Raw genomic sequence first — 26,899 nt, forward strand, 5'->3', positions numbered from 1 at the left:
AGATGGATGTCCGTGTATATATATGCTAGAGGCTCGGGAGAAAGGCACAAACAGCCCATTAGTCTTGTGGATATTGGCAACACATTGGCTGGTGCGGTTCCAAGGTAGCTTGGCATTTTGCTGCAATGGGGCCCTTTGGAGGATCTACAGGGCAGAATCCTAGCTGGGCTTTTCTTCAAATACTGCCGGGGGGGGGGTGTATAACTGAGAGTTCGGATTTGCTGTCTTTTAGAGGAGTGTAATCTCCAGTGAGCCTTAGGTTTATAACATTATTATAGAGAAATAAATTTAGATTCCTAAACGTTCAACCTAGCAAGGGCAGCACCCTCAAGTAGTGCTTATAAATAGGCCTGGAGGTAATTAGTCATGCAAACTAGCTCAGTTCTGCCATCAAAAGATAAAAAAGCAGGTGTGATGATTATTTTTTATGTAGTGCCATCAATGTGTGTGCATAACCCAAAGAGGCAAATATTTTCCCTATTGAGTTTGCAATAAAAATTATTTTTGGGGTTTAAATTAAGATAGGTCTTAACTATTCCACATTTTCTTGTACAGTGCAGGTTTTGACATGAACATATTTAACCCTGGATAGTGTTGTAGGGACCATCTAGTTGTAATACTCCATCCTGGATTTTATTTCCAAGAACTGATCCTTATTGCCCTTTTGTTCATTCTCTTATGTCGAAGCCAGACTGGATTCGGCAAATGCAGTGCTATTGGATGAAAACTGGGGCTTCACAGCACTTCTGTTCTTGCCTTTAGCTCATTGTATTGCAATCTCAACATCTACAGGCGCAGGAGGGTAAGGGTGGAAGATGAGCACAACAGTGTTTATTAAAGACATTTACAGTTTGATCCCATTTCACCACCTTTTCTGGTGAACAATGACAAACAGAAGGAAACTTCCTCAATACTCTTTTGGGGTGATAGGAAAAGCTCAAGGTACATCCGAACCTTTGGGAACCTTGCACCATAGCTTTTCAACAAGGCCAGGTGGCAACTGTGAGATAAGATAGTGGTTAGGTGAATCCAGGTGCCTTTTGAACTGGAGCAGTCTTCATCAGGGGATTATGAGAAACAAATGATACAGCCATTTGGTAGAGTGATGAATGCTTATGTCTCTTTGAATCTTGAGCAAAGCAGCTTCTTCTTCTTCTTTGGCGATCACTCATAGCTGAGTAAGATTGTTTTCCATAAACACTGTTTTAACAATGAGTCTGTAAGTGACTGTGGAGGTCAATTCTGGATCCGCATGTCCTTCCACAGTGGGGACATAGGTTTCCAGGTGGGAGTTGATCACGGTGTGGATTTGCCAAGCGTGCCTTCCTCTTAGCACGTTTCTCCCTTGCGTTCTGAGTTTGAGTGTCTTCAAAGCCCATGACACCTTTGGTAAAGGCTGTTCTCCAACTGGAGCGCTTGCAGGCCAGTGTTTCCCAGTTGTCGGTGTTTATACTACATTTTTAAAGATTTGCCTTGAGACAGTCTTTAAACCTCTTTTGTTGACCACCAGCATTACACTTTCCATTTTTAAATTCGGAATAGAGTAGTTGCTTTGGAAGACGATCATCAGGCAGCCTCACAACATGACCAGTCCAACGAAGTTGAAGTTGAAGAATCATTGCTTCAACAATGATGATCTTTGCTTCTTCCAGTACACTGATATTAGTTCGCCTGTCTTCCCAAGTGATGTGTAAAATTTTTCGGAGACACCGTTGATCTTTTGAGCAGTTGGAGATGGCGTTTATAAGTGGTCCATGTTTCACAAGCATATAGTAAGGTTGGTAGTACAATAGCTTTGTAAACAAGCATTTTGGTTTCCCTGCGAATGTCTGGGCCCTCGAGCAATCTGCACTTCAATCGGGAGAAAGCCACACTCGCAGAGCTCAGGCGATGCTGGATTTTGGCATCAATGTTGGCCCTTGTGGAAAGGTAACTGCCTAGGTAGGTAGAAGTGATCAACCACGTGGAAATTAGGGAAATTTGTGGGAGAAGTGATCAACCACGTGGAAACTAGGGAAATTTGTGGTGCACATAGACCAAGTCTGATTTTCATGAAATGTGGGAGAGTGGGCAGCCTTCAGTGTGAAATAAATAAAAATATATGTTTGTTTACGAACTACAGTGCACCTGGAGTAAAGTTCTTCCAGTCCATCCCCCTTTCACTCCTACTGTGTTTATTCTAAGGATGTTAAACTCCAATCTCATGGTCCCCTGCTTACACAGGGACATCAAAGGAGGAAGATGTTCCTGACCTCTGGAGCAGAGAAAAGCTTATCAGCTTAAAAACAGGGGGAAGGAAGGAAGGGGGAAAGATAGAGACAGTTTCCAGGAGATGTAGGCATCCTTTTGAACTCCAAACAAAGTGTTTGCCCCTCTTTATGTCTGAAACATTCTGAGTACTGTGTAGTCACTTAAAGGAAGGCTGAATAGCAACAATAATTGACCCAAGTTAAATATCTGCTTGATCTGCTCTGAGCTGACAGTGAAATAACAGAGCAGTTGTGGGTGGGTGCATAGTACTGGGTCCCCTACAAAATGTGGCCTCCCTGTTAGTAGGTTAACTGCAGAATTGGCCTTAACAGCACAATCCTAGGCATGTCTGCTCAGATGTAAGTCTCATTGGTCTCATGTGCGCTTACTACCATGTAAGTGTGCATAGAATTGCAGCCTAAAGCTACGAGACCAGGTATAAGGCTGTTGTGTGGATATACTGAGCCCTGAACAACTTTGGCCCATGATACCTAAAGAACCACCTGAGCCCTTGTATCACAGTTTGATCTTCAGAAGGAGCACTGCTAGTTGTCCTTTGTTGGGCATATAGCATCACTGGAACACTCTTCCAGCATCGATTTGGACTTCCAGGCATCTCTTGAAGGCTTTTTATGCCAACAGGCCTATGTAGTTACATAAAACACATCATTTAGCCAAACGCTGTACTGATTTTAATGGTGTTTTATGTTTTATCAATGTGCACTGCCTTGATATGGTAATAGTGGTATATGACCACTTCAATAAGTAAATAAGATAAAACTATACTATACTATACTATACTATACTATACTATACTATACTATACTATACTATACTATACTATACTATATGAATCAAATTCTTCTTAGATTTACTGAGTTCCTGCAGTTTTCTGGCAGTAATTCCTGTTTAGTGTTTTTCAGTCACTACATTCACAGGAACTGCCACAGGTTTGTTGACTTCGGGGAAAGGGGAAGACAATAAGTTTCTTTTGGGGTGTAACAAAGACTGCCACAAAGCAATTTCTAACTCTCAAAATGCAGAATAAAATTTAGAACTTATCTGCTGTGCACAATTACAGGGTTTTGCTGGTTTTCTTTAGAAAGCACGTCCATGGAAACTGGTCACAGCAAACGAATATAGTTCATATTGCCATTCTGATTCCTTTTACCACATCCCTAAATTCATTCCAAAGAAAGCAGTGTTGTGTTGATTTGGAGGCGATGTCAAAACAGGGGCAAAAATCAAAAGAAAGCAATGTTGAAACAAGGAAAATATTACTTAGGCACTCTTCTCTTACCAGCAATGCTGCAGTGAACAAATAAGTCATTGAGCACAGATTAGTATAGGAAAAAGCTCACCTGCTCTCAGTACCCTCTGTTTATTTCCCTCTAACTCCTTTGGCCCCTTCCCTTGCTTGGAGCAGTCATCCCCCCCCTCTTCCTTTAAGTCCCTCCTTTTAACACATTCTATTGCAAACCTTTCCCTGTTGACTGAATCTAATTTTGCCAGCCATGTCTGCTAAACCATTTCTTCATCTCTGCTAATCTTTTTTCTAATTACTGGTTCCCCCACCTCCACTGTCTTACTGAAGTTTTGCTACATGTTACACATGGATGATGCTGTGACAGCGCTGTGAACATTTGTAATGACCTCCGAATGTACCAGCAACTGGCTCTAGTTTAACAGCTGCAGAATTGTGCAAGAAAGCTGGCCTGAACTATGTTTGCTGACTGACCATTCCCAAGAGGCTTCCTCGTTGTTGGCATAAACCTTATCAAATTACTTGGTTATCATGTAGGAGTGCCCAAACATTTTGGGTTGCCCTAACTTACTTTGCCCTGGTCATGTTCCCCACACCACACTGGCCACAGCTGATTGGAGTTTGTAGTGTAAGACATCGAGGGCACCAGGTTGGGGAAGATTGCATTAGTCTGTGATGGCTGAATTACTCTTGTGGTAGGGAAGTTTGTACCATCAGGGCACCTTCCCACCCACTCCATCCCTTGTTGTTTAGCACTGCCTCATTTCTCAGAAACAAAACACAGCTTTCTTTGGAAAGGATTTTTGGAGGCATGTGGCGAAAGCAACCAGGAAGACCACGATGAGCCATGTCCGTTGTGGCTTTTTTTCCATGCACATCCTTTCCAAAGGGTTCTGGATTTATGCCCACAGAACTGTGTCCCTAGCATGGATGACTATTTCAGTTTGTGTTTTCCAGTCCATCAGTTAAATTCCCATTCATAGCTTTGTGGGCACCTGCGAAAGTAAAAGAGGTAATCTGAGTAGATGTGTGCAATGAAGCCTTCCTGAAAGGGTGCTGGACTTTGCTGTGTCTGAACAACACACATGCTGTGGTAGGGAATTGAGATTCAAGTAAGGCTTTTTAACAAAGTCCCACATAATATTACAGAGAAGCTGGCAAAATGTAAGCCAGATGAGTAGTGAGTGCTGCAGGAGACAGAATCAGGAATCAATTTGACCTTAACAGATTGGAGAACTGGGCCAAAACTAACAAAATGAGAGTTAGACTATGTTCTGCACATAGTCAGGAATAACCAGCTGCACAAATATAAGTTGGGGGACACCTGGATTGCCCATAGTTTCCTTGAAAATGATATAGGGTCTTAGTAGATCACAAGTTGAACGTGAGTCAACAGTGTGATGTAGCAGCAAAAAAAAAACTAATGCTGTTCTAGGCTGCATCAACAGAAATCAAGTGTCCAGATCAAGGGAAGTAATAGTACCACTCTAGTCTGTTTTGGTCAGACCCCACCTGGAATACTGTGTCCAGTTCTAGGCAACACAATTTAAGAAGGATGTTGCCAAGCTGGAGAGTATGCAGAAGAGGGCGACCAAGATGATCAAGGGGCTGGAAACCAAGCCTTATGAGGAATGGTTGAGGGAATTGGTTGTGTTTAGCCTGGAAAAAAGGAGCCTGAGAAGAGATATGATAGCCATCTTCAAATATCTAAAGGGCTGTCACATGGAAGATGGAGAAATCTTGTTTTCTCCTGCTCTGGAGGATAGACCCAATCCAATGGCTTCAAATTACAAGGAAGGAGATTTTGGCTAAACATGAGGAAGAACTTTCTGACAAAGCTGTTTAACAGTGAGTGGAATGGACTCCCTCGGGAGGTGGTGGACTCTGCTTCATTGGAGATTGGATGGCCATCTGTCATGAATGCTTTCAACTAAAGCACCACTCTGCATTGCAGGGGGTTGCACTAGGTGGCCCTTGGTGTCCCTTCCGACTCTACAATTCTATGATTCTATGAAATGCGACTCCTGCCATTCCTGATATGAAGAGAGCAGAGGGGAGTTGGGTGACTAGTTCGACCCAGAAGATACTGCAGACCTCCTGACAGAGACAAGCATCCTCCATCCCCACCATAATCCCAGAGTTGGCAGCCGCAGCTGCTGCTACCCATTATGTGTTTACTTAAGCCGTGACTCAAGCGACGGACCAGATGTAGTGCCAGACACTGATCTGACCGCAAGTCAGATCCAGCCCATGATTCTGACATGGTCTTTGCCTCATGTCAGTTTCAAAAAAGTGAAAAGCAAAACACATATCCACTCCTTTCAAATACACAGCTCCCAGCACAGGACTAGGCTCAGCAAACTTGAGACACGGTAAGTGCCAGTTTCCGTTCCATCTGGCTTAAATTCTCTCTTGTTTCCAATGCAGGAGAACTGTGCTTCTCCTCGGTCTTGGGCTTGTATTTGGAGTCTCTTTCTGCAGTGGAAGCAGGGGCCGTGTTGGAGAGAGAGAGAGAGGGAGAGGGAGAGGGAGAGGGAGAGAGAGAGAGGACGGAAGAGAAGGGAAGCTTTGTTAGAAATGGTACCCTGGTGAGGGTCATGGAGTGTTGTGTTCACAAGTTGGCCAGGTTGCCATGAGGGCAGATTGATCCCCCGTTGAAGTATCGAGTAGTAAATAATCTTAAGAGCACTGAGGAGCACAAAGGTGATTTTGAAACTGTATGGTGCATGCCTGCTTCCAATACATTAGAAAGGACAGTGTTGCCTTTTCACCCATGGCTCACTTTAGAACAACCTGTTAAGAGAAGAGAGTAGAAGACACCTAACTAGTGTAATCAGTTCTAAACTACGTACAAACTTTATTTTGACTTCATTATTTACATTGTATGTTTGTTATATTGTTTAGAAACTTTTTTAAAAAAGTGGTAAAAAAGTATAGGCTGAAGCCATCCATGTTCAGGAAAGAATATAGATGAGAGATAGTTCATAAGATGCAGAGTGGCCTACAAGTAGCAAAGGTGTCTGGGGCTGCTTCTGCATGCAAAAGTATAGCCTGACCCATCACAGATCCAGCTGAAATTTCCTGGCAGTAATGAACATGGCAGCACATGTCACAGGGATGCTGGATGTCTGGAGGACTTGGTTCTCACAACGTGGTTTTCCATGCCAGTTCATACACAGAAACACTTGTACTGAGCCTTGTCTTGTCCTGTAATGCTAACACCCAGGTGTAAAATACTTGAGTCTTAAAAAAATAAAATTAAAAATAATTGCGAGCTTTTAGCAGAAAAGAGAAGAGAAACATCTCTGTGTACCCTTTTACTTTTCCCTGAAATGCAATGCTGTTTCAAACTTCTCTTTGAAACCACCATGGTTAGAAATGTATTTTGAAATGCAAGTTGTGACGCTCTGGATCATAGCGGCAATCTCTGCCTGTTACAGAAGTGCCTGAGGGCTTGGGTGTGATTCATGGTACGTACAGTATGTTGCTTGCACCTGGTTAAATACACAACCAACAACAAACCTAGTAAGTCGCGTATAACTATGCGTAAACCATACAACAAAACGTGACCGGCTGATGAATAATAATGCCGATATCACATACTCTGTAGATGACAAATATTTACATGCTTTCTATATTTGTCGTCTATAGAGTATGTGATATCGGCATTATTATTCGTCAGCCGGTCACGTTTTGTTGCACCTGGTTAAAAGCATGAAGAAGAAAAAATCCTGCAGCTTCGGGGGAACCTGGTGTTTTTGCATGATGCCCTTAAGGATTATGGACTTTCAAAGCATTTTGCAATTCTGAGACCAGGGGATTCCTTCCGCTTGAAAATGAAAGTCCAGCTTCAGCCCCAAATTCGGCACCAGTGGGGTGATATCCTACTATATCTCTGCACTCCAGTGGTGTGTGTGTCACCTGTGAGAATGGTTCTGTTTTGGAACAGAATGCAATTTGTGATTTGTACCCTCCTATATCCTTATGGTTCCTTATTGATTGTTACTTGCTCTTTTTGTGTGTAAAACTGTAGTTAAAACATTACAGATAGATATAAAAAAATATTGTGGGCTTTGTGGAGAGAAAGAGAAGTATATCTTTGTAACCAGTGGTGTCGTGGGCACTAGCCAATAGGTACCTGTGGCACGTGCGCAACTGAACTTACTGTATTCCAAACTGCAGCTGCTTTTTGCAGATAAATTGCATTTCCCCATCAACTTAAGTGCTACAGTGGGGAGGAAATCTGGATTACGTGAACAATGTGAGTAACAGCTCTATGTTCACGGTGCAATAAAACAATAGTCTTGAAATACATAGTGGTATAACAGGCCATTATTGCAAGCCTTGGGGAGAAAAGACCAAGGGGAATCTCTGGTCTCCTCTGATTCCAAGAAAGGCTGGGAAAGTATTGCAGCAGAAGGGAGAAGTGATTATTATGTGCCCTTTGTCAAATGGGGCCATATAAATGTGATAAGAATGAGATGGATAAAGACTGTAAATCAATTTGTACACTAATTATGCTGTAAAAAGTATTTATTGTGCATGCTTTAGCAGAATCACAGAGATTCAGTGTACGTGCAGTGCAGACAAGTAAGAGAGTTTTGGGGGGAAATCTCAGGACCTGACATAAATAGATGTCAAACAGCTTTTAGATATAACCAGCTAAGCTCCATTCTTATGCAACTGGAATTTGCATATTTGCCGGTTCTTAAGTCACCATAGGAGCTGTGGTTTTGACCTCTTCATTTCATGTATGAAAGATGCTAAGCTTTGGTGGGAAAGCGAGAAATGTTGTAAAGGCAGGAATCTGTCTCTTCAATCTGCGTAAAAAAGAACAAGTTGGCAAACCATGCGGAAGACTTGTTGTTTTAACGATTTCATGATATGTTGTTCATTTTTTCAGACTGTACACAGTTTAAGTTTCTTGAAGTATTAAGTGATGCGGAAGTGCTTTAAAATAAATAAATGACACATGCACACAGGAGCAGAATCTCAATTCCAAGAGATGATGTTTGGGTAGCACCTTCCCATTAAAAGTTGTTTCATTTTGTAGCATCTAATCTGAAGATCACTTTCTCCATGTTATGGTATAAGGCAGATGATAAGCCCCTCCTGCCCCCAATGCACTTAACCAGGGGGAAATCAAGTTCGATGGGAAATTGCCATATCTTGTTAGGAGCATGGAGCAAAAACTTTAAATTATACCAGAGTGATGTTCTTCCTTTGCATCCTATTATGCTTGTGTATGGAAGGCTTTGGATGGAGGCTGTGATGTGCCCAGGCTGTGGATGCTGTGGAGTTATGGACAATAATGGCAAGTTCAGACTTGTCGATCAGATTGGAACCACTGTATCTGCTCTCTATCCAAGAAATATTGCACATTGCTATGATTGTGCCTGTGTAGCAACATGGTCTTGTTTGCTCTCCTAGTCCTTTATCATGTCAGATGTTGGTTTCTCTCCACTTTGTCCCCCAACTTCTACTTGTTGTCTGTTCTGTCTTTTGATCACTTGAGCACGTAAGATCTTTTATGTTGGCTGCTCTACCTCTGTCCTTTTCCACTGTTGTTTCTGCTTACCCAGATTTCCATCGCTGTATTTGTGTGTAGATTTCTGGACAGTATTCACCCCCATTTTTCCATTACTGATTCAGTTCTCAGCCTTTGGTAAATAGAACATTGTGTGTGGAAGGTGGGAGAGCTAGGAGCGAAGTGGGGAATATATAATTTTGGTAAATCAGTAACAGCCCAGTAGTAACCTGTTGTGTGCAACTTCTGAAAGGGCACAAGGATTACATCCAGGTCTTGTAATGAGATGGACCTGTGTGTGAGTTAAAGGGATGGATCCAAAACAAATCCCTGCTTGAGAGCATTTCCTCAGTATTCACAAGCAACATTTCCTTTTTAAAATGCCACTGCTAAATGTGTGTTTGCATGTATTTTCTAGAGCAGTCTACAAGGGCATTGTGTATTAAATTTTCTATTTGTGATCCTGAGGACTAGAAACTTTAAAAAAAATAAAAATCAGAGACAAGCTTCTCTGTAAGCCAGCACATTCTATTCTAGAAATCCACATGCATCCTTGTTCTGTTCAGCTGCTTCAGTGCTGATGTCTAGAACCACCAGTGTTTCTAGATCCTTTCAGTTTATTTGGAGTCTATGAACAATTTCATTGGATTCCATTGTTCTGGCTTCTCATTAACTGTTTTTTCTTTCCTTAAAAAAACCCAGTTGCTTTTATTTGAGCATAACGAACAACCAAATATATTCAATGAAGCTCTGCGGTCTTGTCAATATATGGTGCAAGATGTATAATATGTTCATAGTAATCTAATGCAACAAAATTAATCAGTAACTAACCTTTTTCTTTTCTTTCGACTCTCCAGGGAGCCAGCTGTGAAGTGAAGCAGTGAGAATTTGCTACACGCAACAAACACCTGCAAAGTGCCAAAATGACAGGCAACAGCCCTCAGGACAGGTACCGTTGGGGCGCAATGAAACAGAAAGGAAACTGCCTGTGTACATGGGCAAATGCAAACACACACACACACACACACACACACACACACACACACACGTTTATTTAGCACCAGGCCCACCATTAACACACAACGCACAGCTGCTGGAGTCCTACTACCTTATCAGGGATTACTGCTGACAGCTACTTTAGACCACCTTTAAAAATAACCTTTTTGGTGTTCCAGTTTGTGCCCATGCAACTTGGTTTGGGAGCCCCTGTGGTTTTAATGCCCAACAATGCCCTGGATTGATGCTATCTCAGGGGCATTGTAGGTAATTTTAAAGGTGCAAACTTATAGACTGAGCTGCCTGCTCATCAGAGCATGGCTGCTGCCTATTATGGTCACTAGGTAAGTCTTCTACTTACCTAGCACCTAGTGACCATGGTAGACAAAGACCCCCCCCCCCCAAAGCCCAGAGCCAGCTTTGCTAGCACTGTACGAAACAGCCCCTTCTTTTTCTATGCCTTGATTTTGATATCACATGACACATTCCCCCCCATATGGAAATAGGAAGCTGCCTTTATATAGATTGAAGCCAAGGAGACATCTATCTCCGTATTGTCAACACTGAATCGCAGCAGTTCTCCAGAGTTTCAGGCAAGAGCCTTTCTCAGCCCTACTTGGAACTGAATTGAACCCAGGACCTTTTGTCTTACTTATTGTATGGGAAACGTAGTGTGAGTGTTTTGGATGACTGGATTTATGTTCTGATGACTGCACTGATGTCTCTTAAGAGACTTCCTTGTTCCGAGGCAGGAGCAACAACAAACAGAATCAATTGGCAGTAAAAAAAAGCTGTGACAGTCCCTTAAAAAAAATGAGCTCTGTCTCTCTGCCTGTTTCTGAATCTCCTTCTTCCTAGCTCTGTTCACCACGAACCTCTCACTTTCTGACATAAGAAGCAGGCAATATGCTTAGCACTGACCGCCCCTGGCACAAGCTTAGAATGAGCCACAGAAAGAAATTCCAGGGCTTAAAACAAAGCCTCTGTGCTCTTTCTTCCTAAATGGAAGCCATGCTAATGCTGCTTGCCAGGAGACCATGCAAAAAGCAAATCACATTTTTATACCATTGCCCTTGCTATACGTACCTTGCCTCATTTTCGCCACCACCCAAAACCTCCTTTGCCACAAATCTGGTACTTTGTCCTATGTTGAACATGTGAGCATTGTTGTATGAATGATCGTAAGAGACTGACTGGGCAAGTATTCTCCCACTCAACTCTTCTGTGAGTGTCGTAAAAGATAGCAAAGAGGATTTATTTTTCCTCCTCTGTGTTTCCCTGCTTGGTGCCTGAGTGCTTTGGAAGATCACATATTTACTCAATTTAAAAAAATAAAAATTGGTCTAGCACACTTACTCATTCATTAGCCCAGGCAAACACATGCTTAAATTTATCTCGCCAAAATCAACAGGACTCTTAACTGTAGCTGCATCGTACGCTCATTTGTTTGTTTAGAGCTACAGATGGTCCGTCCCGAGTCTTGAGATGAGAATTGTTTGTATACGAGATGGATCCATGTCCCCAACAGGCTCACATATTAAGTTTGAAGGATGTGGAGGAAATGGAATGAGAATAGTACTGAAGTTACCTCACAGAGTCGGGCGAGAACTAGCAGAGCAAAGGATCTTGAAAGGATTTATATAGAACCTTCCCTGGCCTTGTGCCCTCTGGATGTTTCGGACTCGACTCTCATGATCCCTGACCATTGGCCATGGTGGCCAGGGCTGATGGGAATTGTAGTCCTAAGCATCTGGAGGCTGGGAAAGGCTGATTTATATTGTACTCAAGGGATTCTAATAAAAACCTACAAGTTGCTCCTTACAGGCTCTGGGGCTATATATAGCCTGAAGGACATGTTTATGAAAACGGTTGCTCAATTTAATCCTCAAGCAGTTTGCAACATTTTGAATGGCAGTATAGAAATGTCTTAAATGGCTAGGCTGTCCCTTGTCCAGGAGCTCCCACTTAGTCATAGAATCATAGTTGGGAGAGACCACAAGGGCCATCCAGTCCAACCCCCTGCCAAGCAGGAAACACCATTCCTGACAGATGGCCGTCAAGCCTCCGCTTAAAGACTTCCAAAGAAGGAGACTCCACCACACTCCTTGGCAGCAAATTCCACTGCCGAACAGCTCTTACTGTCAGGAAGTTCTTCCTAATGTTTAGGTGGAATCTTCTTTCTTGTAGCTTGAATCCATTGCTCCTTGTCCGCTTCTAATCCCCATTGGTTGTTCTTGTTTCTTGCAGGTATAAGGCTGTCTGGCTGATCTTTTTCATTCTCGGCCTTGGGACACTTTTGCCATGGAATTTTTTCATGACTGCTACGATGGTAAGTTCAAGGGAGGTAGAGGCTATATAGTGGATGTGTTTGGTACTAGACACCTTCACCAGGGCTGACCTAGATCAGGGATTTCCCAAGCTATGTGTCAGGGTACCCTAGTGTGCTGCTAAAGGTAAAGGTCAAGGGACCCCTGACCGTTGTCCAGTCGCAGACGACTCTGGGGTTGCGGTGCTCATCTCGCTTTACTGGCCGAAGGAGCCGGCGTTTGTCCTCAGCTCAGACAGGTCATGTGGCCAGCATGACTAAGCCGCTTCTGGCGAACCAGAGCAGTGCACGGAAACTCTGTTTACCTTCCCGCCGGAGCAGTACCTATTTATCTACTTGCACTTTGACGTGCTTTCGAACTGCTAGGTTGGCAGGAGCTGGGACTGAGCAATGGAAGCTCACCCCCTCGTGGGGATTCGAACTGCCGACCTTCTGATCGGCAAGCCCTAGGCTCAGTGGTTTAACCCACAGCGCCACCCGCATCACAGGTTAGTGTGCTGCTAGAGGGAATGAAAGGCACCTTGAGTAATCAGATTGTTTCTTGGATGCATCCACCACAGCACATTGCTCCACAAGACCAGATTAAGAGGCATGGTGGCTCTGTGTTAGTCTGTGTCTAAGACACTGTAGTCATGTTTACTTCAGTGGGACTTCATTACAGTCACTTCCTGTTGGCTTGCACCCATACATAGGAGCTGCCTTTTGATGAGGATTGCTGGATGAATATGAGCAGCGATAACAGGGCAACTGTTCTGCACAAACCCCTTCTATCCCAGGGGTAGCATCCAAGGCAAGCCAGCCTGGACCTTCCCATTGGAAAGATGTTTTATCTTTCCAAGATGAATCTCTTCAAGGCATTTGTGAGGATCCATCCCCTGCAAAAACACACAAAACAGCTCTTTAGTTTGCCGTCATAAACATGGCTTAGCATGATTTAGAGTTGACATTTTAACAGGCAACAGAAAGCCCTGCTCAGTGAAGAACTTAGCAATTGCTTAGCAGGGAAGCTTATTTTCTTCATGCTCTCCTCTGTCCACTCTCTGCAGTACTTTACTAGCCGCCTGAAGGAGGATACTTACAACAATGTGTCCTTCATTGATCTCCATATGAACATGAATGACACAGAGATTGAGAAACCTCCTCCCACACACTTGCAGTCCATATTCAACAACGTGATGACACTCTGTGCCATGTTGCCTCTACTCATCTTTACCTGCCTCAACTCCTTCATCCACCAGAGGTGAGATCTTTGTCGTTTTCTCCCTCAAAGGAAGTCCCACACTTCCTGCTTCGTCCCTCTTCTCCTTTTGGCCCAGCAGTTGCATCGAGGGCAAGACAGTCTTGACATTTCCAGTGGAAAGGCGCCTCTTTTCGATAGAGTTACAATCTTGGTGGATTATGTTCTTTTTGCATCTTTGTTGGGCTTTTTAGTTTTTGACAAAGATTTGTTAATCATTTAATATGCCTTATGCTGTAACTGTGATGCTCTGTTAATGTCATTGTTATTTATTGTTTGTAAGCACTTTTGGGATTCATTTGAATGCATATCAATCAATCAGTCAATTTTCTCTCGCTCCCTCTGTCAATGTCAACTTGTTAGGATCCCCCAGCAAGTTCGGATCCTATGCAGCCTGGTGGCTATCCTGTTGGTCTTCCTGGTAACAGCCATCGTAGTCAAGGTCTCCATGGACCCTTTGCCCTTCTTCATTATCACCATGGTCAAGATAGTCTTCATCAATTGTAAGTGTGGGTCACTTGTAGACTGGCCTTGACATTGACAGAAGGGAATATAGGCATTTCTCACATGCAACCCTTCACCAACGGAGAGAGAGAGAGAGAGCGCTTGTAGGATTGTCTGAATGCAGGAAGGCAAATCCTGAGTGTTCTATTCTAGGAAATTTTCCATCCTGCTGCCTTTGGAGGAATGGAAATGTCAGAATTCACAGCTGTGACTCTCATAGCAAAAGATATTGTAGGGACTTGGGTAAATGATTATTTATTTATTTATTTACAAACTTTTATAAAATAGACCAATAGATAGATAGATAGACAGACAAATAGACAGACAGATGGAGGTACTTGGTGTTGAAGTGAGAAAGTAGCTTCTTCATCTCTGTAAAACCTGCATATGGAAACTTAAGGCCATCTAGGTGTTGTTGGACTTGTGGCTTCCATCACTCCTGGCAATTGGCAGTGGAGGTTGTAGAAGGAGTAGTCCTTCTCCAGCAAGGCTGAGTGTGGCATGTTTACCCTTGAGAGTGCATATTCAGGCTGCCTCCTGCTCCTCAGCACTGGGTGGTGTCACAATATCTCCTCTGCACCAGACCTCTCTGCCACTCACCTCTCTGTCTTTTCTCCCTACAGCCTTTGGTGCCATTCTCCAGGGCAGCCTCTTTGGACTGGCAGGACTCCTGCCTGCCAGTTACACAGCACCTATTATGAGCGGGCAGGGCCTCGCAGGGACATTTGCGGCTCTGGCCATGATCTGCGCTATCGCCAGTGAGTATTGATACACAACCGCCCATCTCCTTTCAGCCTAACAGCCTGGACTACTTGGGAGGATGAAATATCAGATCAGAAATAGCCCTTCGTGTATGTTCTTGAAAAGGCCGCCTCTTCACTGGCTTCTGGGATCCCTAATCTCCATGTCCCTTCTCAGTCACAAACCGCAAGGCTTGTCCTTTGCAAATGCCTGTGAAGGACAAGCCTTGAGGTTTGGGTATCTTCAGAAGCCTTGGCTCTGCGGTCACTATCACTGGTGACCTGCATTGTGTGTGTGTCAGGGTCGAGACAGATGAGGAGGAGTGGTGGCACAGCCCCCCTGACAAGGAGGCACCCACAGAGGAATGTGAGGAATTCATGCCGGGGGAAGACTGGTGGAGGCACTCCTCAGAAGAGGAACCTGACAGAGAAAGATCAGAGCTGGAAGAAGTTGGGTCAGAAGCAGGCCCCAGTCAGGGAGGGGATCAGCCGGCCCCCTGCCCCCCCCCAATTCACAGCTCGACAACGCAGAGCGGAGAAATGACGACTGCAATTAGAAACAGCTGCAGCTCGTAGAAAGCGTGGGAGTGAATTAGATACTTAAGGAGAGGGCAGATAACCATTATTCAGCGTCTGCAACTGCCGTGCTGAAGGCATAGCTGAAACGCTCACCGTGTGTTTATTCCTGTATTCTGACTCCTGGATAACCCCGACCTTGGCTTCCTGACTGAACGGACTTCGGCTTTATCTGGCCCTTGCTACTGGCTTGACCTGGACTGTGTACCTCAGCTTCATCTGGCCCTGACTGCTGCTCTTCAGCGTGCCAACTTGCCGGCGTCCTAACAGTGTGTTGGTTTGTGACTGGACCTCCCTGCAAAGGGTTGCTTTAGATGACTCCCTGGTTTGAAGCAGGAATCCCAAGGTTCATAGAAACATAATTTGCAGGTGGCTGCCTCTGCTTTACCCTCAGGTTAAATATGGGAGGGAAAGTTTCCCCAGTCACCATTTCCTTCCAAATCTTTCAGGTGGCTCTAAACTGGAAGACAGTGCCTTTGGTTACTTCATCACCGCCTGTGTCGTGATCCTGATGGCCATTGGCGCCTATATTGTGTTGCCTCGTCTGGTAAGGATTCTCTTTTCTCTTAAGGTGGCCCTGAAATAGTGGGCAAGTTGGGGAGTTCCTTGTATTCCTGGCCAATGGGCACCATTTTGCAGGGAGGTGGGAGCAGGCTCTGTGTCTGCGGAGCCACAAGGAGTCTCAGTTTTTTTGCTTCAGAAGAGTTCCCAAGATCTTTCCCTTTGCCACCACTAGGTTATAGTTGTTTTTACCTTCCACACCAACACATGTTCTATGCTACGCCCTGGTTTTCTCAACAGGACTTCTTCCGCTACTACTCCATGAAGGATAAGACAGAATATCGGGCCCATGAGGCCTACTCTGAGGTGGAAACCAAGATGGACCTCATCAAGAAAGGTAAAAGAAGAAAGAGATGATGGGCTGGGAAGTGTGCTGCCAATTCAGTTATGGGGGTGGGGGTCCCCACCAGCACTTAGTAACAGTCAAAACATGCTTTAGTACGGGACTGAGGAATCTGTGGCCCTCAAATTGTTGTTGGGCTGCAACAGAATGGTCAGGGATAATGGCAGATTTTATCCAACATCTGGAAAGCCACATATTCCTCATCCCTGTTACAGAATATATGCAGCAAACAATAACTCCTAACACACCAGTGGCCCGCAATTCCCCCAGGTAAGATTAGGAGTACCTTTTGCCATCTATGGCAGGTCTGCCGAATATATGGCCACCATGGTGCAGGAATAGCCTAGCTACAACGATTCATGCACTGTAACCACAAGATGCAATTATTGCAGTGCGCTCAGTGTGGGGCTATCCTCGCACATCGCCTGGAAATTTCCAGCTGGCGCAAAAAGCTGGGACTGCATCGCCAAGAGGGAGAGGCTACTGCCAGCCCATAACTCCAGTTGCAGTGGCTGGCCGTATGTTGCAGGACCAGGTTCAAGGTTCTTGTATTAATTAACCAGGCCCGTAACAACTCGGCTCCAGGATATCATAAGGGGCCATCTGATCTCTTATATCCTGGCTCAAACACTGAAATCTTGAGTGGAGCCCCTGTTGGTGGTTCCCCACAGCTCAAATGCTCGGCTCGTAACTATTAGGACCCACAACACTGAATGCATAGCTTCTATCTATGGAATTCCACACACACACACAGAGAGAGAGAGAGAGAGAGAGAGGGAGAGGGAGAGGGAGAGAGAGAGAGAGAGTTTAGACAGGCACTATCCTTGCTAAACTTCAGGCACATGGCAAAGACTTTCTTATTACAGAGGGAATTGTAGGGGAGTGTTTTGAATTTACGACACATTTTTACTTTTTTATTCTCTGCATGGTTATTCTCCGTATGATTTATCTGTATAAATAAATAAATTACATAAGCCATGAAACCCTTATGCTCAACTTGCATCCTATTCCCTGTTTTGGAACCATGGTCTTCATTGATTTGCACTGTTATAATCTCCCCTCTTCTACCAAACAACCCAGCATTTCTCGCTTGAACATTGGCTGATAATGTAAACATTTGAATATCCCTAGCATGGGGTGGGGTGGGGAAATTTGTGGCCCTCCAGATGTTGCTGGACTCCAGCTCCCATGATTCCTGGGAAGCATGGTCAATGGTTGGGGTGATGAGCGTTTTAGTACAATGTCATCTAGAGAGCCACAGGGTGCCCACCCCAGATCTGTTAGTGCTCTGTTAGGATTTTCTTTTTTATTATTATTATTTTTAACTTTCGTGGGCCAGTTATTAACAACCTCCTATGAAAACCCATAATAAAAACAAGTTTAAAGGAAGTCCGCAGGTGCGTCCAGCAAATACTTGGGCATAGTGTACTTTATCAGAAAGGATCATAATAATTATTATTATTTTTAAAAGTGTGAGGAAATCATTCTAAACATGGTCTTTTTCTGCAGATGACCTCAATGGTATGGAACCCCCACATGCTGCAAATGGGGCCTCCCGTGCGCTAGACCACAACCCTTCAGTAATGAGCATTTTCAAAAAGGTATTGGAACTTAAAATGGGCCTTGGAATAGTTGGCTCTTCCGAGGTTGGGCCCCCATGTTTCTGGGGGCTTTTGCCCTGAATCTGTCTCCATGTGTACCTATTCCATTTTCTTCACCAGATCTGGGTCATGGCCGCTTGTGTCTGCTTTGTCTTTACTGTCACTATTGGGGTCTTCCCAGCTGTCACTTCTGATACAAAACCAACCATTGCAGGAAAGACACTTTGGGGTAAGTGAAAGTGCACTCCATTGTAAGTGGCTGGGGTCAGGACTATTGATGGCCAAACCCTGGGAGATTTGGGCGGACTAAAAGATAAATAAATACATGAATAGCTCACCCTTCATTTGGGGAGCTCAGAGCTCCTTACATGGGGACTCCTAGGCAGCCTTTTATCCAGGAACTGACTTGGCTGGTGCCTGCTTAGCTTGAATAAAGTTACACCATCATCATGCCATCATCAGCTGTAACCCCATAAAGCAGCCTTCGCCAACCTTGTTCTCACCAGATGTTTTGGACTACAACTCCCATCACCCAGCATGGCTAGGGCTGATGGGAGTTGTAGTCCAAAACTTGTGAAGCGCATTAAGTTTGAGAAGGCCGCCATCAACTGTGGGTAAGAGCAGGAGGGCATTAAATGTGGACTGGGCAGGTTTAGCCTGGAGAGCTGGAAGACTTTGAAGGGAGGATTATTGTTAGAAGAAGAATATTTGATCTCCAACAATGGCTAGGGTGGAAACGGGTCTGAAAATTAAATGCATCCTTTCTGGTCTAAGTTTATACATCCTGCTTGGACAAAACATCCACGTTTTCTTATTTCTTCTTATCATACCTCTCTGCATTTACACCATGCATTCATGCTACAACAGACTCTGTACAATTATCAGCGACATTATTTGTTGGGAAAGGAATAGCAAAGGGCTGTGACAATCCATGCGTATTCTGTAGATAAGTTCTCATGAGCAGCGTCCATGAAAAGCATACTAAAGAAGGGAGTATGATTTCACAGCGGAGAACGGAGAAGATTTCAGGGGGTGTCTATTGGGGTAGGAGGAAGCTGTACCCACTTCCTCGGCTGCCTGAATTCAACTCTCTTCGAAGATAGAGCAAACCTTTTGCTGCTTTGATAAGACAGAACAGTATCGAAAGGGAAAGAATGAAGGAAATTTCTCCAACCACCAAGTCCTGCAGGCAGGATGCTCTTCCCCCAGTCCTTAACATACTATTTTGGGAGGGTTTCCCCCCCATGTATCTCAAAGGGCTGAGTTTTCTTCACCAGTTTGACACCACTCACTAGTGCTCCCTCAGTGACTGGGTACAGGAACAGACTGACCCATGGCTCCAGGGCTCCTTTCAGCAGCAGCATGTTCCATGTTCAAAGCAGGCGGAAGTGTGTGGCATACATGCACCTCAAGCATTCTGCACCATTTCCCTGGGCCTAGCCCCTGGGCCTAGCTATTGCTCTGTTTGACTATAGCAGGGGACTGAGGTCCTGGAACTGATTCCTCCTCTCCACTTCTCTCTCTCCTCAGCTGATTACTTTACAGCAGTCTGTTGTTTCCTGATGTTTAATGCCTTCGACTGGGCAGGTCGGAGCCTTACAGCTGTCTGCATGTGGGTGAGTATCCACAAGAAAGGCCATTGGTATTGGCTTAACCAGACACAGCCTACCCTTCCTAAAGCTCATTAAACAAGTTGGCACAACAGCCAGTAATGAATACCAGTTGCTAGAAACCACAGGAGGGGAGGGAGCTCTTGTGCTTGAATCCTGCTTGCGAGTTCCCCACAAGGATCTGGTTGGCCACTGAGAGAACAGGTTGCTGGACTAGGTGGGCCATTGGCCTGATCCAGCTGGCTCTTCTTATGTTTTTATCAAGAAAAGGCATGTTCATGTGAAGTCGAGCTGAGATGGGTAGAAACTCGATTGGGATCTATACTTGTTGATTTTGGGGGCGATTGGATGGCCAAAGATTTCCGGCTTGCAATTGTTGAACAATGGCAAACAACAAGCCTCACTTTTGCAAGTATATTTAAGCTGCCGAAATGAGCGAACCAGGAATGGGCTTTTAGGTGAAAGGACTGTGTGCTCAGTTCAGCTCCAGAACTGAAAAACTAAATTCCTAAAGTGTGCTTTGAGGCACCCCGTTCTCTAATTTTAACTGCGTCTTTTGCACTTGGCTCCAGTTTGTGGGGTTCTAGTGAAAAAGCAAATTAGATCTGAGAGAGCCTGAATTCTACAGACCCCTGAAGCAGGGGGCTCGAAAAAGATGTCCATATACTGGACCCAAGCTGGATACAGAGACACAAAAACGGCCATTCCCCCCTACCTTTATATTTCATTTTTTTGGGTCAGGCTCCATTGGCTTTTTAGAAATGTCCTGTCTTTCCATCTGAGATATGCAGGTATTATTTCTTCCAGTTTTTTGCCTCCGAATGAGGGCAGATGGATTCACAGTTTTGCCGCTCTCCATCATTACAACCAGCTTTATTGTTCAGCTATGTCTCACTCTGGCCCTGTAGTTCTTATGTTTTACGGTTAAGGAGAGGCAAGTTGAGCAGAGCTGCCTGACTGTCGTAGAGCAGGAGATGCCAGGCAGTGACAGAGGACAGTGTAATTTTTAATGTACCACAGAAGGCCACAGTCGCTGTGGAGAGGAATAAAGTGTCTGGGAATAGTGAAGGAAGGGGAAAGGGGTGTAAAGGTGGAGACTTTAAAAACAGGAAGAAAAGTGGGAGGCAAAGTTGACCAGAGACATGAGCTAACCAGAGACATGAGCAACCATGGAAAGAATAAGAAATGCAGAGGTGGGAAGGGAAGAGTCAAAGACAGCTCATGGTTTGGCTTGGCACATGAAAGAGGCACACCTCTGTGTCCCCCGCCCCCATGTATGCGGCTTGGAGAAAAAAAATCTCACCAATTGCAGACTCTAGTAAACAAGCCCACGCTTGCAGTTTCTCAATGAGCAGGCTGGTACAGCACAGAGGCGGCGTGATGGGGGCCAGTCAACAGAGAAAGGGCTCTGGCAGCCCAGCCCAAGATCTGTGGGTGGAGGGTACAGAGAACCCAAAGATCAACCACCTTCTTCTCGAGGGTTGTGAGAAACAGGTTTCCTCTTGGGCCCCTCTGCAAGATGAGCACCTGCACTACAGCTCACCACTTTGGCCTAGGCCCCTGCAGTTCAGATAAATATATCGGTGCGCACAAGTAAGAGACCCCATCCTGGTCTGAGTCAATACACCTCTGTGGGAAGTCCAAGCCCAGCTTCACCTTTTGCTTCTCTCTTTCTGTTGGCGGCTCTCTCGCTCGCCAGGTCTCTGAACAGTAGCCCATGCAAAGAGAAAGATGTACAAAAAATGCTTGCAAAACAGCAGCGTGGAAAGTCTGATGCCACAGGTGGTTTGAGCCTCATGATCCATCCAGGCCCCTCGTTTCCTCTGGCAGATCCATTTTCCTGCTGCCTCCTCTTTGGGCAGAAATAATAGTTGTGTTCGTTCGCCACAGCATGGTCAACACCGAGGTAGATGGTGGGCTGCTTGCCCCACTGTTATTGAAGTGCCTGGATATAGGCCCATCCAGCTTCTCGTGTTTTAATAAGGGACCAGTGCTAATTTGGCAAACGGAGACTAGTTAAACCCCCAGGAAGTCTAGTTCTGGTCTTTATAATGCCGTGACCCATTTGGTGAAAAGTTCTCCAGAAAATCAGGACTAAGAATTTGACCTCTGCTATGGTATATAAGTTTGCCCTTGTGAGTGATTCTTTTTCTTTTTCTTTTTTGGAAAAGTTGGTACATTCTGTTGAGGTCATAAGGAAAGCTGTACTGAATCAAGCCACTATGGTAAACCCTTTAGATGGGGACAGCGTATACCAAAAGACCCCTTAGCAGTTGTGCACGCTAAGCCATTTTGTCAACATAGGCAGCATTTTCTGGCTCTTATTAGTATTGTACATGGAAAAATAATGGAAATAGTTCATAAGGACTCTCTCTCTCTCTCTCTCTCTCTCTCTCTCTCTCTCTCTCTCTCTATATATATATATATATATATATAGCAATGTGTGTAACAGTTCAACAATGTTTTGGGTGACTGCCAGTAGCTCTCTGTGTGTGAAGCTTTCTTGGGGATTATGCAGGGGAAGGGAGAGAGAAATGATGGCAAAAGGCGGCAGTTTGAAGATCCTCTAGCAGTCCTGAGCTATGGAGAACCTGGATGAAAGTACTGTCCTGAACTCTTATCTGTATAACAAGAAGAAGGGAATTAAAGGATCACCTGACCTATTTAAATCAGGAGTCAATGCTTATAGCTATGCATAGCTGTCAACTTTAGGATTTAAAAATAAGGGATCACTTGCAGAGTGCTGCCAGAAATCGCCTCTGCGCATGCCAGCACTGCCCATGTCCGGGGCACCGGAAATCGCCTCTGTGCATGTCCAGACATGCCAGGCTGCCCGTGTCTGCATGTCTGGGCACCGAAAATCACTTCTGCGCATGCCCGGACATGCGCAGAGGCGATTTCCGGCAGCACTTGGCAAGTGAGCGAGCAGCCAGCCACCGAGCGAGGCATTTTACCAGGTGGTGGCTGGCTGCTCGCTCGCGGGGGGGGGGGAGCGCTGAGTGGAGCCTCCCTGGCCGGTAGGGAGAAAGAGGAGCTGCTTCCTTTAAAATCCGGGAGATTTACGGGATATTTTACAATCTGGGCTGCCAGCGGGAAACGGATTGAAATAAGGGGGTTTCCCGCAAAAAATGGGAGGGTTGACAGCAAATTACAGGCCTCATGTTGTCATTGGAAGCCGCCTTATATTGAATCAGACCATCTAGCTGAGTGTGAGCTACTCTGACAGGCTTTGGGCAGGGGTTTTACACAGCCCTGGTACTAGAAGTTTAAGCACACAGTTGTCTTGCTTTGCAGCTGAGCTATCGCCTTTCCCCAAAGGCTCAGTTAAGAGAGCTAGGCTGCAAAACATCTCAAGTTTAGATTGTGGATTTGCTGTTGTCAGCCAATACTAAGGACGTTCTCTTGGGAGGCTTTTGAACTAGCCAACTTTTGTGCATGGGACAAGGATCTAGAAAGTATTGGAGACTAATGTGAGCAGCACGCAGGCACTTATCAAGATTTTGCCAGGTCCCCTTGCCAAAGCTGAGGGAAGGGTGAGCTGTTCCATAGTGCAATAAAAAAATTCCTTCAGTAGCACCTTAAAGACCAACTAAGTTTTTATTTTGGTATGAGCTTTCGTGTGCATGCACACTTCTTCAGATACCATAGTGCGTTAATGTTTGTGTCAGTGCGTTAATGTTTGTGTCAGTGGCTTTTCCAACTGCTTTCTTTGCCAAGATGCGTATTGCATCTGTGGAATTATAGTGCAGCACTTTGCCATTGCCAGCGACCCAAGTGATCTAGGGCAGAAGCGCCCAGTGGCTCTTTCGATCATTTGCCTTTGCTCTCCCTTTGCTTGGGCACAGAGGAGTGTGCCTGTGGAGCTCTGCACAAGTTCTCCCACTTTGGTGGGAGGAAGTGCCCAATGAGAGGGGAAAGTGGGAAAACCCTCAACTTCCAGATGTCCTTTGTGACCTCTGTGGAGTTGCTTCTCCCCGTGATTTGGCCAACAGACTGTGACTAAGGATGCGTGCGAGGAACAGACTGTTCTCTGTGCTGTGTGTAATTTCAGTGGGAAGATAACAGCAGTTCACGAAACAGAACCCACAAGGGTATGTTGGTAGACTAGACTGAACATACATGAGAAGAAGCTGAGCAAATCTGTACCCTCGTGGAAACAAATAGACTGAAGGCTCCATGGGGCAGGGACTCATTTTGTATGTATGGGTTGTTGTTTTTCTGGTGGTTGCTTTTGGCTCAGGCACGACTTTGTTCTCTTTCCCTTAGGATCTTCTTGTTTTTCTTAACTCCATTTATTATACGTAATAATCTTCCACAAAATATCTCCTTATTGATGTTTGCAATAAAAACAATTGCACAATTTCATGTATTAAAAAAAACAACAATTATAACAAGGACACTTTTATATGTAAAAACAGATTCAAATCCAGTACAGGTACAAACTAGGATAAAGATGTTCAAAATAAGAAATAGTTTTGTCAATTGCTTTGGTCAACTAAATCATGGCTATATGAATAAAACAAGTGCTGTTTTAAATACAGAATAATATTGGGAGCCCACCTCCCCACTTAACAATTGCAGAATTAAGAGCACAGAGCTACAGTTTGTACTGAAGGCCGAGCTGTTGTATATTCTCGGTCAACCCAGAGAACAATATGTCTTCCAACGAGCAGGGAGATTAAGCAGGGAGGTTCTATAGCATGGGGCCAAACAAGATGTGACATAAAATGTGCTTGATGTTAAATGTAACATGCATACTCTGAAATATACCTATCTATCTGCAGATGCGTCTGATAAATACCAGGATTTCAATATAAAGGAAGGGGAGTTTAGCCCTTACAACCCAGTTGCAATCCTGACCAAAATTGCTCCTCTGAAGCTACTTGCATTGGGAGGAAATACCAGCAGCTTACTACTGTCAGGGACTGGACTGAAGGGGATGAGCTTGATGAGGAATGGTGGAAATTCCCACCCCCCTTTCTCTTCCTTACGCTTCCAGAGAAGAGGAAGGCAGTATTGAATTACAGCACTGGTTTGAGGAAGGTCACAGCTCAGAGACAGGCGAACAGAAGAGTTGGGAGGTGTTGGGAGACGAGAAGGAAGAGACCGAGACAGAGCAGCCAGGAGACACGTTATCACTGGAGAGTATTTCTGACCCCGCTTCTCCCAGAACTTGGCATTCATTGAGAGTGCAAGAGCAAAGGACTCGGAGACAATTAGCCCCTGCCAGCCACCGTAAGGGGAAGTGCTGTTGCTAGGAAGGGAGAGGGGTGGAGATAGTTGAAGCAATGCCATTAACGGGATACAGACTGCATTCCTTTGTCTCTCGCCGTGATGATTGAATGAACTAATTTTCTTCTCCCCCATTTTATACAGCCTGGGAAGGACAGCCGCCTGCTGCCCATCATGGTGGTTTCCCGTGTGGTCTTCATCCCCCTCTTCATGCTGTGTAATGTGTACCCACGCAGTCACCTGCCTGTCCTCTTTGCCCATGATGCCTGGTACATCGTCTTCATGTTCTTCTTCTCCATCTCCAATGGCTACCTGGCCAGCCTCTGCATGTGCTTTGGACCCAAGTGAGTAATCACCTGAGAGGAAGGCAGGCCTGAGCAAAAAGGCCAGACTCGAACTCTTGCCAGACTCTGCTTCTCCTGCTCTATGGGAACTGGCATGGGGTTTGCCCGAGGGGCTATCATTGCAGCCCAAATTGCACTTGATGACAAGTAGTCGGCTACCACAGAGGTTTTCAACCTTTTCGAGTCCACGGCACCCTTGACCAACTACATTCTTTCTGTGGCACCCCTGTGGGGCTCAGGAGCCCAGTTGTGTCACCCCTTGCCTGCAGAGCTGGCAACCCCTCACCCCTTTTTGAACACCCTCCCTTGTGGAGGGTTCCCTCAGCCTTCTCTCCTCCCTCCTTGGGAGTCTTCTGGTCTCTGAGCTGCACCCCCTGCCCCAAAGGGAGGTGCCTCCTCACACCGCCCCTCAAGGGCCTGGGAAGAGGATGCCCCCAGACTTAGCAACCTGACGGAGACTGGCCAAAGGTGAATGTGAGGCCAGCACCTTTCTCACCTTGGCAGACAGCAGCAGGCACTTCTGGGCCTGCATGGCAGAAAGGCTCCCCCCCTTCAGCATTAGGCACTCAGCTCCCAGGCAGGTCTTGCACACAGCAAGCCCAAGAAAAGCCAGTACACTGCCTGCTTGGCCTCCTACCAGTCTGTACATTCCCAACAGCAAGGGCTGGTGGACTGGCTGGCTGGGCTTCCTTACCTGTTTGTTTGTTTGTTTGTTAGTTAGTTAGTTAGTTTGCTTGCTTGCTTGCTTGCTTGCTTGCTTGCTTGCTTCCTCCTTCCGCCTCTGGAGCTTGTAGCCAGGGCTGCTGCAACAAAGAGCTGTGCAAGCCTATGGGAGGCAAGATGTGAGAGCAAAAGAGGGACAGAGGCCTGTGTTGCCTTCATTCAAGGCACCGCAGGGTGCCACGGCTCACTGGTTGAAAACCACTTGTCTACCACATTTTTCGCAGCAGGAGACTGCTTCCAACCACATGGCGGAGCACAGCATTACCTCCATCTGAAACCACTTCAAAATCTAGGGCATTGTAGATAGACAAGGATTCTATTTGTATCTGCCTTGGTTGCTCCATGTTTCGGTCAACCTGTGTACACCCCCATTTTCCACTCTCTGCAAAACACTAGATCAGTGGCGGGGAATTTCTGTCATGTGGGGCTAATTAGGTCTTCCATGCCTTCTCGTTTGGTCTGTGAGGCCATTGCAGCCAAGCCACACCCAGGGGCGTAGCGAGGCGCCGCAACACCCGGGGCGACAAATTGCCATGCACTCGGGGGCGTGGGCGTTGCTACGTAACGACGCATGTGTCGCTACGTAACAATGCATGCATATTACGTGGCAGGGTATCGCCGCTGCCCCCCCCCCCAACGCCTCCGGCTACAAAACTCCACGCTTTCTACCCGGTGGGCTTTCTACCCGGAGTTTGTAGCTGGAGGCGCGCAGCTTTGGAGGCGCGGGGGGACGGCGATACCCCACACATGCGTGTTACATAGCAGGGTATCGCCGTCCCCCCGGCGACTCCAATCTGCGCAGTGCGACACCCCCACCCCCACCCCCGCAACTCCCAAGCCGAGCCTCCAGCCTCCCAGTAAAATGTCCGCGCCAGGAAGCTGGAGGCTCGACTTGGGAGTTGCGGGGTTGGGGGCGCCAAGTGGCACGCCCCCAGAGTGGAACCTAGGGCGTATCGCCCCCCCCCAATTGTGACGCCCCTGGCTACACCCACCCACCCTACTGAGCTGAAGGGGGGTGCGGTTGTAGGCACTGAAGAGCCCTGCGCAAAGTGCTGATCCACCCAC

General features: G+C 45.7%; 1 protein-coding gene across 9 annotated transcripts in view; it reads left to right on the top strand.

The window, feature by feature from the left end:
* The window catches only part of SLC29A1 (solute carrier family 29 member 1 (Augustine blood group)), a 78,757-nt gene that overhangs the window by 49,407 nt on the left and 2,451 nt on the right, over window positions 1-26,899 (top strand). For 8 of the 9 annotated variants that reach the window (XM_035108170.2, XM_035108173.2, XM_060272935.1 and 5 more), the window contains 11 exons: window positions 9,899-9,990; window positions 12,285-12,366; window positions 13,410-13,603; window positions 13,964-14,103; window positions 14,728-14,862; window positions 15,870-15,967; window positions 16,222-16,318; window positions 17,834-17,925; window positions 18,046-18,154; window positions 19,456-19,541; window positions 24,912-25,111. In XM_035108170.2, the coding sequence (XP_034964061.2) occupies window positions 9,965-9,990; window positions 12,285-12,366; window positions 13,410-13,603; window positions 13,964-14,103; window positions 14,728-14,862; window positions 15,870-15,967; window positions 16,222-16,318; window positions 17,834-17,925; window positions 18,046-18,154; window positions 19,456-19,541; window positions 24,912-25,111 (1,259 nt within the window). In that variant the 5' untranslated portion in view covers window positions 9,899-9,964. Of the gene's footprint in view, window positions 1-3,059; window positions 5,887-9,898; window positions 9,991-12,284; window positions 12,367-13,409; window positions 13,604-13,963; window positions 14,104-14,727; window positions 14,863-15,869; window positions 15,968-16,221; window positions 16,319-17,833; window positions 17,926-18,045; window positions 18,155-19,455; window positions 19,542-24,911; window positions 25,112-26,899 lie in introns of those variants that run through there. The other variant, XM_035108171.2, reaches the window with a different exon arrangement.

This window comes from Zootoca vivipara, chromosome 3 (assembly GCF_963506605.1).
Source record: "Zootoca vivipara chromosome 3, rZooViv1.1, whole genome shotgun sequence".
In the NCBI taxonomy this organism is placed as follows: Eukaryota; Metazoa; Chordata; class Lepidosauria; order Squamata; family Lacertidae; genus Zootoca; species Zootoca vivipara.